Source organism: Microcaecilia unicolor, chromosome 9, assembly GCF_901765095.1.
Source record: "Microcaecilia unicolor chromosome 9, aMicUni1.1, whole genome shotgun sequence".
NCBI lineage: Eukaryota > Metazoa > Chordata > Amphibia > Gymnophiona > Siphonopidae > Microcaecilia > Microcaecilia unicolor.
In genome coordinates, this window is record NC_044039.1 from 69,032,715 (window position 1) to 69,049,195 (window position 16,481).

Here is a 16,481-nt window from a genome sequence, read left to right on the forward strand (position 1 = left end):
CTGCAGTAGAATTGTCTTGAGAAATCGATTTGCGAAGATTGGTGATTTTGTCATTGAAGTATTTAGCTAATTGGTCAGCAGAAGGACGGTTTGAAGGTGAAGTTGTTACTGGATCTGTGTTTAGGAGAATTTTTATAATTTGAAATTGTTTTTTTATATCTGCACCAGTCATGGTAATTTTTTGTTTCCATGCATTAAAGTTAAGGCTATCCTTTGATTTGCTCCATGCTTTTTCAAGTTTTCTGGTTTATGACTTCAGGTTTTTCAGTAAATCGTTGAACCACGGTGAGGGGTTGCATTTACGTAAAGTCCTGGAGTGTAGTGGTGCAATTTCGTCCAAAATCATTTTGCATCTATTATCCCATATAGTAAGGAAGAGATCTGAGTTAGGTTGTGTTGACCAGTTATTGGCGTAGATATGTAGCCAGAAATTATCATTATCGATCCGTGCTCTGGTGAAGATCATTATAGGGTCATGTGATTTGGACTAGCCCGTTTTACGCCATTGTAAGGTTACGAAAGCTTTATAATGGTCAGACCAAGGTGTAGGAGACCAATTAATATTGGATATAATGAAGTTATGGTCAGTGGAGAATTTATAAGAGATAACATCTAGTGAGTGACCCTTGATGTGAGTGGGTTGTGATGGAGGTAGGATAAGGTCACATAGGTCAAGAAGATCCATACATTCTCGGGTGTTGACAGACTTGGAGTCCTCTAGATGTAGGTTTAGGTCACCTATTAAGATTACATTAGGGTTGTTGATGCACAAGTTAGATATAAAGTCCGTGAAGGTAGAGTGGTTGTGGATCCAGTTACAAGGGGTCTGTAAAATAAAATACAAGTTAGGTGATTGCATAGTGTGGGGCTGTGGAGTTTTATTGAGGCAATTTCAAGTTGTGGGGTAAAGCTTTCTGAGATGGGTTCAGAGGAGAAGATGGATCTAAGGATTAATGCTATACCTCCTCCAATCTTCTCTTTTCTAGGCCAATGTAAGATTTTGAAGCCAGGAGGGCAGAGGTCAAGTATGATGGGATCTTTGGAGTCACGGATCCAAGTTTCTGTGATAAAGAGCAGGTCAAGATTGTTAGACTTAATCCAGTCAGTGATAATTTCACCTTTATTGACTGCTGATCTGGCATTGATATATCCTACACGGATGGGTAAGTAAGGTTCTGTTGCGTGAGATGACAGGCGAATATTTATAATTTGTCTTGTTTTTTGTATATTAGTTTTAGTTGTTTTAAGCGTTTTTGATGTTATAATATTTGTTATCTTCAGCTTTTTTTGAGACTGCTACTGTTTTTAGTGATGATTGGTTGAGTGTTGAAGGGTTTTTATGGTTGTGGGCAGTTCGTGAAGAAGTGATTATCTTGGTTGTTCTTTTGTGGTAATGAAGAACTGGTATGATGTTGATTTCTAAAGGTAGGGCTTTGGAGGTTGCATGGATAAGAAAATGGAACAACGAGAAGACAAAGAGAGTATAAAATTATATACTGTGTATACAGATCAAAACAGACAGTATTAGTATACAGTTATATACAGTGGTGTGCTGGAGCCGGCTCGCACCGGCTCGCAAGAGCCGGTTGTTAATCTTTCTACTGACTTGTGAGCCGGTTGTTAAATATCGCGAGCCGGCTCTGGCTCTCCTCCCTCCCTCCGGATCCGGTCCCTCACCGACTCCTTGTTCTTCTAATTCTTCGGGGCAGGTAGTCTTGCCTGCCCGATGCCAGCTGACTCTCCCCCGCTGCCGATTCACGCTTGAAAAATGGCAAGACTGCCTGCCCCAAAGAATTAGAAGGACAAGGAGTCGGTGAGGGACTGGATCCGGAGGGAGGGAGGGAGGGAGGAGAATTCGCTGACAACTCGGGAGGGGGTGGTAGGGGAGAGAAGGGAGTCGCTGGGCATGGGTGGAGGGAGGGAAGAGAAGGGTCGCTGTGTATGGGTGCATGCAGGGCAGGGGAGAGGAGGGTCACTGCTGGACATGGGTGGATGGAGGACAGGGGAAAGGAGGGTTACTGGGTATGGGTGCATGCAGGGCAGGGGAGAGGAGGGTCACTGCTGGACATGGGTGGATGGAGGGCAGGGGAAATGAGGGTCACTGGGTATGGGTGCATGCAGGGCAGGGGACAGGAGGGTCACTGGTTATGGGTGCATGCAGGGGAGAGGAGGGTCACTGGGTATAGGTGCATGCAGGGCAGGGGGAGAGAAGGGTCGCTGGACATAGGTGGATGGAGGGCAGGGGGAGAGAAGGGTCGCTGGACATGGGTGGATGGAGGGCAGGGGAGAGGAGGGGAGAGTGAAGAAATGCTGGACATGGATGGAGGGGAGGGAAGAGTGAGGAAGGAGATGAGTTGAGGGGAAAGGAAGAGAGGAGAAAAACTGCACATGGATGAAGAAAATAGGCAGAAGCTGAGGACCAGAAATGAAGAAAGGAGGAAAGGAAAGAAATAAATGGAAAAGAAGCCCTGGAAACGGAGTTAAGAGGACAGATAGCAGCAGAATCGGATACTGGGCCAGCATGATCAGAAAAACAGTCACCAGACAACAAAGGTAGAAAAAATTCATTTTATTTTCATTATAGTGTTTGGAATGTGTTCACTTTGAGAATCAGGTGCTCAACATTAAAAGTTTATGTTTATTTACTTACTTATGGCATTTTATCGCACATTAAATATGAATTAGATTGGAACCTGGGATCATTTAATTTTTTTTTCCTGGAGGAATGCATTGCCACCCACCCCCCCCAGGCTCTCTCCCAGGCTATATAGCCAGCTCTGCAATTTGGGGGGGGGGGGGGCGCAGACAGGGACCGGGGAGAGAGCCTGTTGTTAAACATTTACCAGCACACCACTGGTTATATACTATCTATATGAATCAGTATCTATTAAATATAAAGCATATATGAAACATACACAGTAATATAACAGTATGGTTAATATTGGTAAACAGATATGAGCTGTGTAAATAAATCAGTATATAAAACAGTCTGAGGTGGTCAGTGATCCCTTATTAGCTTAGAATTCAGATTCAACAGATAGAGGTTATTTTAGTTAGTTAGCAGGTTGGTAGAGCCTCAGAAGCAAGCTGCCTATTGTGGGAGGTGCTTTCTGGTATCACCAACCGTCTGCCTGGTTTGAAATTATGTTGTGAAAGATGATGGCTGAGGAAAGCCTTCCCCAAGAGCAGGCTACAATAAAAGTTGGAGCTCAGCAGCTCTAATAAGAGTGTAGACTGCTGTAAAAGTAGGAGCTTAACAGTTCTAAAGTAAGTGCAGGCTTACAGTGAGAGTGGGAGCTCAGCAGTTCTGATGGGAATACAGGCTCACAGTGAGAGTTCAGCAGTTCTGATAGAAGTAGAGCCTCAGAGTAGAAGTAAATCGATTTTTTTTCTCACTCCAAAAGTAAAGTCTAGGGGACACTCAAGGAAATTACATGGAAATACTTTTAAAACAAATAGGAGGAAACAGTTTTTCACTCAACGAATAGTTAAGCTCTGGAACAATTTGCCAGAGGATATAGTAACAGTGGTTAGCGTATCTAGGTTTAAAAAAGATCTGGACAAGTTCCTGGAGGAAAAGTCCATAGCCTGCTATTCAGACAGACATGGGGAAGCAATGGTTTGCTCTGGGATTTGTAGCATGGAATGTTGCCACGATTTGGGTTTCTGCCAGGTACTTGTGAGCTGGCTTGGCCACTGTTTGGAAACAGGATACTGGGCTAGATGGACCATTGGTCTGACCCAGTATGGCTATTCTTATGTTCATAAAAACAGGCCCCACCAGAAGGTCTCCCCAAACTAAATCAGGAGGAGAATTTGGTCTTGCCTCCTCCTGGCTTTGACACCCACTGTTGCTCTGATACTGATGCAGGCATGGCATGGAATACTAGAGTATACAATATGAACAGAACACATCTATCTATATGTTCTATCTTTGCTTACACCCTATGTTATCTATTAAAATGTCTTATTGCATATTGTGTTGACACTGTAATGTACCATACTATGCCATACTTTGTATTGCTGTTTGAATATTTTTACTGCTGTAATTGTCTGGTGCTTATGTTTGACTTATTCTTGCTGTACACCACCTTGAGTGAATTCCTTCAAAAAGGTGGTAAGTAAATCCTAATAATAATAATATCCTTTCATAACTTAAGTTATCATTTTAAATAACGATGTTTAGCCACGATCTTTCCTCTGCAAACCTTTCTTTTCTTGCTGAAAATAGCTCAGTATTTTTAATTTTTCCTATTTCTTACCTTCGCATGATCTGCCATTTGCTGCAAGCTTAAAGCCCACAGTACAGCTACAATAGTAAGAACCAGGTGTGTTTTCACATTTGTGAGCACAAATGCGTCCTGGAAAGCGTCTGCATTCATTGATATCTGAAAATAAATGATTTTGAATACCAAGTTATATTTCTTTTCCTTCCAAAGAAAAACAACACTTGCTACAATTTATTTTGGGGTATCATTTGTTCATGATTGTGTTATTTGCATGTGGAGCTACTTTGTTTTAATTTTAAATCAACTGCTTGCTTTTCCAAGGGTTAAAAAATCCATTCAAGGCTAATAACATAAATTAGATGGATACAGAGAAACATTCTCCAATCAAGGATACAACTGACTTATGGTTGGAAGAAGATGAAAACAATGTGAGCAATGAAGATAAAAATGATGGGTGGGTAGAAGGAGCTATGTGGCCTTAACTTATAGTTAAAAGGAAGCATCAATGATGTGACTAAAAGCAACTACCTACAGTAGTAGAGAGCAGATAGGGCTTTATCCTATTAATGTGGCTCACGTATGACATGTCATATTTACAGGCAAAAACAAGTTTTTCTATATCATATGCAATATTTTGTACACTTTGGTAAATCAACCTCTATACTTTTCTTATTCAATTTAAATCACCTTTGTAGAAGTCACTGTGCCTACCACAGTTTATAGTGGAAGTCTATACACAATGGTAGCCTTTTATTAAAGAGCATTAAGCAGTTTTAACACAAGGATTAATGTAATGGCTTGACACGGAGCACTTTAACTTTGCACGTTAACTGCAAAGTGTGGAATGGGGTGGAGAATAGGCATGCACTACTCTATGCAGGTAACACATGTTAGCTTAGGGCTCTTTAACTGTTACCATAGTAGATAACACAGATCACTTAATGCCATCTTAATTGGTTATCGAATGGTAACTGCAAACTTTGCCATATTTTTGTTAAAGGGCCCCAGTGCCTTCTTGGAGCCTTGTTGACTGATTAAAAAACTTTAACTGGAAATCTTTTCTTTTTCCTACTCATCTTTCTACTTATTGTAAAATTCTTCAGGAAGTAGGATGAACTTGGTACTGTAAAAGTTTTCTGTTACATATACTAAGCCACGAGGTCAAAATTTTATGATATCCACTGATACAGTTTTATAAAGGGAGCTGTTCAGAGTTTAATAAAACTAAGGAGGAAACTTTCAAAGGCATTTCTATTGATAAAAGAGTGTTTTACATGCACAAATAGCCTTTTATATAATCATCTCAACTATATACACCTAAACTTATGCACATATAGGGCTAGATTCTATATATGATACCTGAAAATTCCACATGGAAAAAGAATATGCCTAGGTGTATTCTGTAAAATATGCCCAAATTTTATAGAATAGGCTTACATTTCCATGCGGTACATAGAATAACGCCTCTCCATGAGACCAAATGTAGTTGCAGCCATTTACACCATGTTTTAATTGGCATAAATCCTGATGCATAAATTAGGCGCAGAGATCCTTTATTCTATAAAGGTTATGCTCATAAATTTATGCTCCTAAATTAGGAGCATACTTTATGCTCCAAAATAGATTATGCTCGTAATATAGGAGCATAAATTATGCTCATAAATTAGGAGCATAAATTTGAGTGTAAATTTAGGAGCATAACCTTTATAGAATAAGGCCCAGAGCGAGTGTATTCTATAACAACACGCATAGATTTTAAAAATGCCCACACTCTACCCTGCCCATTGCCATGCCCCCTTTTCAACTATGCAACTTAGAAATTAGGAGCATCAAATCTTAATTAATGCCAATTAGTGCTAATTGCTTAACATCCAATTAATAGCACTGATTAGCTAGTTAACCAATTAAGTTACACACATTGTTATAGAATACGCTTCAATTTCTGTGTGGAAATTAAGGCACCATATATAGAATCCCAGGGATAGGCTGTTCGAACCATAGGAAAGGTGATCCTGGAAGCAGGGCTGCTTGGAGTTTGAACTATGCAGATACTTTTTAAAATATGAATGTATGTGCACAATATAAACTGGTAAATCTGTGTGTGCCAAGGAGTAGGTGTGTTTTTAGTTTCAATGGGGTGGTTTTCAAAGGGAAAGTATGTGCACATTTTTTCTTGGAAAACTGAGATAACTGATACACATACCTGTGGCACAAATTAGGTGGCCTGTAATAAAATTACCCTCTAACTGCACACATACATACAGTATGTGCGTGAAGGGCAATTCTATAATGGCATGCCTTCAGTGACACACTTCTTGTGTGCATAAATGCAGCAAAAAGTGCAATTTATCCATGTAAGCACCCTAAGCACTATTCTATAAGGGCATGAATAAATGGCATAGAGGGGCATAATCGAACGGCGCTGGCCATCTATATGGCCGGCCATCTTCGGGGCCGGCTCCGCAAAGGGGGCGTTGTCAACCGTATTATCGAAAAAGATGGCCGGCCATCTTTTCTTTCGATAGGTACGGTTGGGGCCGGCTAAATCTCAACATTTAGGTCAAATGTTGAGATTGTCGGGTTTACAGATGGCCAGCTTCAAAAAAAGTGGAAAAAAAACACCAAGTGCTTGTCAGGGACAGCTTTTTCAGTAGTACCAGTGTGATTTGAACCGGCCACCTCTGGATTACAAGACCAGCTCTCTAACCACTTGGCCACAAATCCACTTACTTGGATGTCCCTCCCTTTTGATTATGCCACTTCAGGTCTCTCTCAGCCAATCACAGACAGGGGTCTCTCTCAGCCACTCACAGACAGCTAAATGCACTGTGATTGGCTGAGGGAAACCCGTCTGTGAGTGGCTGCGAGAGAGACCTGAAGGGGCATAATCAAAAGGGAGGGATATCCAAGTAAGTGGAGCTGTGGCCAAGTGGTTAGAGTACCAGTCTTGAAATCCAGAAGTGACTGGTTCAAATCCCACTGGTACTACTGAAAAAGCTGAGAAAAAATGCTTTTGATTTAGGATGAGCACTTGGATTTTTTTTTGAGTGGGAGGGGATTGGTGACCACTGGGGGAGTAAGGGGAGGTCATCCCTGATTCCCTCCGGTGGTCATTTGGTTAGTTGGGGCTCCTTTTTGAAGTTTGGTCGTGAAAAAAAGTGACCAATTTAAGCCGACGAAATGCTCGTTGTCTGGCTTTTTTTTTCCTTTATCGGGCGAAGTTGGCCATCTCATGAGCACGCCCCCGTCCCGCCTTCACTACCCTACCGACACGCCCCCTTGAAATTTCGCCGGCTCTGCGACGGAAAGCAGTTGAAGCCGGCCAAAATCGGCTTTCGATTATACCAATTTGGCCGGTTTCAGGAGATCACCCACCATCTTCTGATTTGTGTCGGAAGATGGCCGGCGGTCTCTTTCGTGAGCTCGATAGTGCACAATTGCAAGAAGGGCGTACATGGGTGGAGCATGGGTGAAACATGGACATTCATCTCATTTAATATGCCCGACTTACAGAATACTGTAAATTGCACATGCTATTTGCCACACTTAGGTGCTCCCATTTATGCCTGCTATGAACCTCTTAAGGGTGCACCTACATTGTAAGTGCACCGATGTGGGTTTACGCTAGTATTCTATAACAGAATCTGGGCATCCAGATCATGGGCGTAGATTGGGGGGGCGAGGGGGGCATTGCCCTCCCAAACGCAGGGCCAGAGAGCTGGCACAACGCTGCTCCCTCCCTCCCGAGTCCTCGTCTGCCCGTCTCTCCCGTCCGCGTGGGCACTCACTGACCTGAAGCCTGCCTTCTCTGTCTCCCTCCTGCACAGCACCTGCGATTCAGTCAGCCTTCTGGCAGTGTCGGGGCCTCTCTCTCCTCAGGCACGTCCCAATAGAGTAGGCAGGATGCGCCTGAGGAGAGAGAGGCCCCAATGCTGCCAGAAGGCTGACTGAATCGCCGGTGCTGCGCAGGAGGGAGACGGAGAAGGCAGGCTTCAGGTCAGTGAGTGCCCACGCGGACGGGAGAGATGGGCAGACGAGGACTCGGGAGGGGAGGGGGCAGCGGCGGGAGCGGTGGGAGAGAGAGGGGGAGGGTTCTGGAGTCAGGGAGGGGGATTAATGGCGGCAGGCCAGCAGCGGAGAGAGAGAGGGGAAACAGAGGGTGCTTGGGAGGGGGATTGATGGCAGAGGAGGGAGAGAGGGGAAACAGAGGGTGATGGGGAGGGGGATTGATGGCAGAGGAGGGAGAGAGGGGAAACAGAGGGTGCTGGGGAGGGGATTGATGGCAGCGGAGGGAGAAGGGAAAAACAGAGGGTGCTGGGGAGGGGGACTGATGGCAGCGGAGGGAGAAAGGGAAAACAGAGGGTGCTGGGGAGGGGGATTGATGGCAGTGGAGGGAGAAAGGGGAAACAGAGGCTGCTGGGGAGGGGATTGATGGCGGTGGAGAGAGAGAGAGGGGAAACAGAGGGTGCTGGGGAGGTGGAGGACAAAATATAGGTGGAGGACTGAAGAATGAGAAGATAAAATCTGAGGAGAGAGACAGAAAACAGAGAAAGAGGAAATGAGTCCGAGACAGATATAGTGAGGGAATAGAAGAAGATAAGAAGGAAATGGAGAAAGGACAAATGGACTGCACCCACTGGAAAGACAGCAGAAGACAGACAGAAGAGTCTGATGTCGGTGCCGGGCAAGATGGTGGAGGCTATTATTAAGAATAAAATTGCAGAGCATATACAAAAACATGGACTGATGAGACAAAGTCAGCACGGATTTAGTGAAGGGAAGTCTTGCCTCACCAATCTAATGCATTTTTTTGAGGGGGTAAGCAAACATGTGGACAATGGGGAGCCGGTTGATATTGTATATCTGGATTTTCAGAAGGCGTTTGACAAAGTGCCGCACGAAAGACTCCTGAAGAAATTGCAGAGTCATGGAATCGGAGGTAGGGTATTATTATGGATTAAGAACTGGTTGAAAGATAGGAAGCAGAGAGTAGGATTGCGTGGCCAGTATTCTCAGTGGAGGAGGGTAGTTAGTGGGGTCCCGCAGGGGTCTGTGCTGGGTCCGTTGCTTTTTAATGTATTTATAAATGACCTAGAGATGGGAATAACTAGTGAGGTAATTAAATTCGCCGATGACACAAAATTATTCAGGGTCGTCAAGTCGCAGGAGGAATGTGAACGATTACAGGAGGATCTTGCGAGACTGGGAGATTGGGCGTGCAAGTGGCAGATGAAGTTCAATGTTGACAAGTGCAAAGTGATGCATGTGGGTAAGAGGAACCCGAATTATAGCTACGTCTTGCAAGGTTCCGCGTTAGGAGTTACGGATCAAGAAAGGGATCTGGGTGTCGTCGTCGATGATACGCTGAAACCTTCTGCTCAGTGTGCTGCTGCGGCTAGCAAAGCGAATAGAATGTTGGGTGTTATTAGGAAGGGTATGGAGTCCAGGTGTGCGGATGTTATAATGCCGTTGTATCGCTCCATGGTGCGACCGCACCTGGAGTATTGTGTTCAGTACTGGTCTCCGTATCTCAAAAAAGATATAGTAGAATTGGAAAAGGTACAGCGAAGGGCGACGAAAATGATAGTGGGGATGGGACGACTTTCCTATGAAGAGAGGCTGAGAAGGCTAGGGCTTTTTAGCTTGGAGAAGAGACGGCTGAGGGGAGATATGATAGAAGTGTATAAAATAATGAGTGGAATGGATCGGGTGGATGTGAAGCGACTGTTCACGCTATCCAAAAATACTAGGACTAGAGGGCATGAGTTGAAGCTACAGTGTGGTAAATTTAAAACTAATCGGAGAAAATTTTTCTTCACCCAACGTGTAATTAGACTCTGGAATTCGTTGCCGGAGAACGTGGTACGGGCGGTTAGCTTGACGGAGTTTAAAAAGGGGTTAGATAGATTCCTAAAGGACAAGTCCATAGACCGCTATTAAATGGACTTGGAAAAATTCCGCATTTTTAGGTATAACTTGTCTGGAATGTTTTTACGTTTGGGGAGCGTGCCAGGTGCCCTTGACCTGGATTGGCCGCTGTCGGTGACAGGATGCTGGGCTAGATGGACCTTTGGTCTTTCCCAGTATGGCACTACTTATGTACTTATGTACTAAAATACCCAGACAACAAAGGTAGAAAAAAGTATTTTATTTTCAATTTATTTGGTGGAATATTTTAGCTTTGGGAAATGTGCATCACAGATGTCTTTTGTAATTTTTTTTTCAGTACAAGAAAAAATACATTTGTGCTTTCATTTGACATGTCTAGTTTGAATTCTTGGGGTTCCCAATTCAATTTTTATTTTGATATTTCTGACTTCTGATCCCTTGTTCTGTATTTGGTGTGTGACCAAGGTGTGGTATTTTGTGGGCAAGTAGTTTCTACGTAGAACTCTTTACAGTCTCACTTAATTCTGTTTTACGAGTAGTAAATGTGTTGGTTATGAGTTTGTTTTTGAACAAGTTTGTGTATAGTGTTTTGCAGTGGAGAGGTTGTGTGTTGGTCTTACTGTGGTGGCACCAAAATATCAGAAAGGATGTAGAGCCTAAATCATGACACACTACTTCTTGAAGGACCTACATATAGAGCTTATGCATTTCTAAGGTCTACACTGGCATTGTATGGGAAAGAGGGTGGGGAAATACTACTGGAGAGGAAGAGGGAGTGCTGGGTAAGGAGGAAAGAAGGAAGGAGGGGAGAAAGAGCTGGCTTGATATCTCATACATGTTCATTATGGTTATTCCCAAAAAAGCCAGCTCTTTTTCCATTCCTTCCTTCCTCCATATTAGCATATATATGCAAATGAATATGCTAATATGCTCCGCCCCATCCTTTGCCCCCCCAAATGAAACAGTCAAACTATGCCCATGATCCAGATGCCGTTATAGATTTGGTACTCCTTGTACTTTATTAGGGTGCCTACATCTAAGTGCCCCTTTATAGCATTGCTCCTACAGTTTTCATGGTGTGAACTTAGTTGTATTTTTAAAGTGAAGGTACTTCCACTTTTAAAATTTCATCAAAGAAACTACACACTTACAGTTACACAAATGTACTAGCTTAATTTATGTATATGGGTAAATTTGCAAAAGTATGCACCTCATTGCAAATCTCTCCTCACCTCTGCCCCCAAGAATGCCTCCATTCAGTCCAGGTAAACTTAAGTGTACACATGCTGTATGAGCAAGTTTATCTGCATAATGGGTGGGCAATTTTATAAATGCCCACTGCCGTGTATAAAGCACTGCTTTGCCTATGGAAATTCTTTTACCTTTTATATGATGAGCTCTCATTAGAAGAGGTCTAGGTCATCCTTAATCATGAATCTTCTAAGAAAATTAATTAATATAATATATTCTAGCATTAATCTATATGAGTAAAATTAAATGTTGGTTTGCAATGTGGCATTCAGTAGAACATTAGATGGTCACAGGACTTACTGGAGTTCCACTCTCATTAATTCCAATATATATATATATGCCTCCCAATCTAAATACTTGTGGGAAGATTACTGCTCATAAACCATTAAAAATGCCAAAGTCTGAGGTAGGGACCATAGAAGTCCCAAATACTCTTTAAACATATCTCAGCCTTTCAAGGGCATATCCTGTATCCAACATTTTCTTTTTCTATTATTTAATTGCATGAGCACTGTAAACAATGATTCTATAATACTGGCCACTGAAAAACAGAAGCCACATAGTTTCACATATTTATAGACAGACAGTCACCATATTTAACACGATTTGAGTATGTACACACATGACTTACCAACACAAGTTTTACTGATGGTATCAAAATAGTAACCCGGCTTGCACTCACAGCGGAAAGTACCCGGGGTATTAATGCAAACATGACCTTCTCCACATGGATGGGAAGGACCTGAACACTCATTCACATCTAGGATGACAGTAAGCATATATATGTTCATTTTGTTATATTTTTAGTGTGTTAATAAACTCAAGATATTAGCTTGACCTCGTGTTTGCCAGCAGTGTGCAAAGGGACAAAATTTTTGATTCACTTGTTCATTTTTTTTCCTGATTTTCAAGTGGATTCTTTTAGTTCACTTCACACATTCATTTTAACACAATTGTTCACCGGGTATTAAAATCTTTCTAAAGCGTGCTTATCCACTTAACACATGCTAAAGTAATTTAGAGGATCTTTTACTAAGGTACGCTAATGTTTTTAGCTCACGCTAAAAATCAGCTGGCGTTAAATGCTGAGATGCACATAGGAATAAAATAAAATAAAATAAAATAGCACCACCTGATTTTTAGCATAAGCTAAAAATACTAGCGCACCATAGTAAGGGGCCCTTTTACTATGCCACGTAGACGCCTACACACACCTAACGAGCGTCAATTTTGAGTTACCACCCAGCTACTGCGTGGCACTTGCGGTAATTTCCTTTTTTACACGCGTCCACTACGCACGCCGGAAAATATTTTTATTTTCTGGCACACGGGCGGTAATTGGGCAGTAATCTGCATTTTACGCATATAGACCATTATCGTCAATAGCTGGTGGTAAGGTCTCAAACCCACAATGGACGCGTGACAATTTTCATTTTGCCGCAAGTCCATTTTCGGCAAAAATTTTAAAAGGCATTTTTTACAGGTGTGCTGAAAACACACGCGTCTACACTACCGCAGGCCATTTTTCAGCATGCCTTTGTAAAAAGGCTCCTAAAAATCCCCCTTAGTGAGAACTCAACATTTTAAGGCATCCTAGCAAATGCACATTCCTAATATCTGCATATTCAGTATGGCTCTGCTGATTTCCTGCAATTCACTGTACTTGATTGTACTTTGTAACAGTAAAAAAGAAAGAATAGCAAATTACTCAGGCATCATTTCCCAACTTATACATAATTCAATTAAAAAAAATAGCAGTACACAAGTTCTCTCTTTCTGTTAGAAATTTTAGAATGTGCTTCCTGCTATATACAGTCACAGTGTTCAGAGGACAAGTGAGATAAAGGTGCTCATTTTCAAAGCACTTAGGGCCCTGTTTACTAAGGCGTGTTAAAACAATTAGTGTACAAGCTAACCATGTAGGCGTCTATAGGGATATTTTAGGTGCGTACACGGTTAACGCGCGTACATGGTTAACGCGTCTTAAAAACGCTAACACAGCTTACTTAGTAAACAGGGCCCTTAGACTTACAAAGTTCCATAGGTTACTATTGGGCTCATTTTCGAAATAAATCGGAAGTTGGACGTCCTTCTCCCAGGGACGTCCAAATCGGTATAACCGAAACCCAACTGCACTCCGTCGCAAGGATGGACAAAGTTCAAGGGGGCATGTTGGAGGTGTAGCGAAGGCGGGACTTGGGCGTGCCTAACACTTGGACATCCTTGACCCATTATCGAAAAAAACAAGGACGTCCCTGACGAACACTTGGACGTTTTCACCCAGACCTGTTTTTCTTACAACTAAGGCACAAAAAGGTGCCCGAAATGACCAGATGACCACCAGATGGAATCGGGGATGACCTCCCGTTACTCCCCCAGTGGTCACTAACCCCCTCCCACCCTCAAAAAACATCTTTAGAAATATGTCGTGCCAGCCTCTATGCCAGCCTCAGATGTCATACTCAGGTCCGTGACAGCGCATGCAGGTCCCCGGAGCAGTTTTAGTGGGTACTGCAGTGCACTTCAGACAGGCAGACCCAGGCCCATAACCCCCTACCTGTTACATTTGTGGAGGAAACAGCAAGCCCTCCAAAACCCACCAGAAACTGACTATACCCACATTTAGGCGCCCCCCCTTCACCCGTAAAGGCTATGGCAGTGGTGTACAGTTGTGGGTAGTGGGTTTTGGGGGGATTTGGGGGGGGGGGGGCTCAGCACACAAGGTAAGGGAGCTATGTACCTGGGAGCAATTTATGAAGTCCGCTGCAGTGCCCACTAGGGTGCCGGGTTGGTGTCCTGGCATGTCAGGGGGACCAGTGCACTACAAATGCTGGCTCCTCCCACGCCCAAATGGCTTGCATTAGGACGTTTTTGACATGGACATCTTTGGTTTTGAAAATCGCCGAAAGTGAGAAACATCCATATCTAGGGATGTCCAAATCTAGGGATGTCCAAATTTAAGGATTTGGATGTTCCTGACGGTATTTTCGAAATGAAAGATGGACGTCCATTTTGTTTCAAAAATACGGGTTTCCCCGCCCCTGGATTTTGCCGTTTTGCAAGGACGTCCAAATTGCAACTTGGACGTCCCTTTCAAAAATGCCCCTCTCTGTAACTTTGTAAGTCTAAGTGCTTTGAATATACACTCTATGGCCTTCTTGTCAATGAATAACAACAGATACAGTACAGTGTGATGCGCTATCTGCTTGCTCATTATCAGTAGAGCAGGTCTGTCAAATATGGGGCCCATAAGCTACATGAGTTCTGTGCAGCACATGTTGTAGTATCTAATGCACATTCTAAATTTAACATCTGGTTAATTATTTTAGTCCAGCCAATCAGCTAAAGCGGCTAGGGCTCTTCAGCTTGGAGAAAAGGCGGCTGACGGGAGATATGATAGAGGTCTATAAAATAATGAGTGGAGTTGAACGGGTAGATGTGAAGCGTCTGTTCACGCTTTCCAAAAATACTAAGACTAGGGGGCATGCGATGAAGCTACAATGTAGTAAATTTAAAACGAATTGGAGAAAATGTTTCTTCACGCAACGTGTAATTAACTCTGGAATTCGTTGCCAGATAATGTGGTAAAAGCGGTTAGCTTAGCGGAGTTTTAAAACGGTTTGGACGGCTTCCTAAAGGAAAAGTCCATAGACCATTATTAAATGAACTTGGGGAAAATCCACTATTTCTGGTATAAGCAGCATAAAACGTTTTGTACATTTTTGAGATCTTGCCCGGAATTTGTGACCTGGATTGGCCACTGTTGGAAACAGGATGCTGGGCTCGATGGACCTTTGGTCTTTCCCAGTACGGCAATACTTATGTACTTAGTAACTGTAATGGGGAGAATAGGGAAAATGAATATTTTAGTTCAGTCCATCAACAACTAAGTAGCGTCATTTGCAGAATAGCTTTTAGCACTAATTTTCTTTTGGTGCCATATATACAGGGGTCCTTTTACAAAGCCACGATAAAAAGTGGTCTGCAGGTGCATCTTTTAGGTGGGCCATTTTTTACCGGGGCTGGGGAAAAAAGGTATTTTTTAATGGGCTGGGAAATGGGCCTATGCTAATATTAAAACTAGCATGCTCCTATTTACGGCCTGAGCTCTTACCGCCACCTATTGACCTAGCGCTAAGGCTTCACGTGCTACCCATGTGGTAACCATGCAGCTGCCGGTTACCGCTGAGAATGCACCCCCCCAAGCGACATTTGGCATGTGCCAAAATCAGAATTAATGCCAGGTGCACGCGCTACCCTGGCAGTAGTGCCGATTGGGCACACGCTACCCGTGCGTTAGCCCTCCTGTGCCTTTGTAAAAGGACTCCACAATTTGGTCCAAAATACATTAGAAAGAAAAAGTATACCAAGCCCAAAAGAGGAACTGGAGGAGAAGCCTAATGGTTAATGCAGGGGCCAGGGGACCTGGGTTTGATTCTCATTGCAGCTCCTTGCGACTTTGGACAAGTCACTTAACTCTTCATTGCCCCAGGCACAAAATAAGTACCTGTATATAATATATAAACTGCTTTGATTGTAACCACAGAAAGGCAGTATATCAAACCCCATCCCCTTTCCAAATACATGAAAGAGGCATGCCGATATTTTGAAAATTCTTGCTGCTACAAAAAGACAGTATTTCATTGGCTAGAAGGGTTCACCACAACTTCATTGGAGATGTTCACTCTTTCTTCACTCAGCCTCTTGTTGAGTATAGGTGTGTGAAACCTTACTTATTTCCTAATGATGTGAATATATCCCCAAACCCCTAGTGGACAACAACAGCCTAAAGAAATCTTCAAAAAACTTGCATAGAATTGTGGGTATTTTTAGGACTATTGTTTGGAGATTGTTTCTAGGATGAATTTTCTGAGTAAAGAAACACCACCTTGCCCCTTCACAGCAGGGCTCTTAAGCTACACTGTATATATATGAGAGCTTGCAAGCTTTTAAAAAACAAAAACAGAGGCAAAATGAGGCCCCTATTTACTAAGCTGTGTTGTAGGCGTGCTAGCATTTAGTGTGCGGTAATGCTAGAGACACCCATATATTCCTATGGCTGTCTCTAGCGTTAGAATGCGCTAAACTAAAAACACTAGTGCACCTTAGTAA

General features: G+C 42.9%; 1 protein-coding gene across 5 annotated transcripts in view; it reads right to left on the bottom strand.

The window, feature by feature from the left end:
* FBLN1 (fibulin 1) overlaps window positions 1-16,481 on the bottom strand; it is a 1,130,965-nt gene that overhangs the window by 563,883 nt on the left and 550,601 nt on the right. For all 5 annotated transcript variants that reach the window (XR_003943425.1, XR_003943426.1, XR_003943427.1 and 2 more), the window contains exons 10-11: window positions 12,001-12,129; window positions 4,263-4,388 (exon numbers count right to left, since the gene is read on the bottom strand). Coding sequence is in view for 1 of the 5 variants with exons in the window: in XM_030215291.1 (XP_030071151.1) it covers window positions 4,263-4,388; window positions 12,001-12,129 (255 nt within the window). In the remaining 4 variants the exon portion in view is untranslated. The remainder of the gene's footprint in view (window positions 1-4,262; window positions 4,389-12,000; window positions 12,130-16,481) is intronic.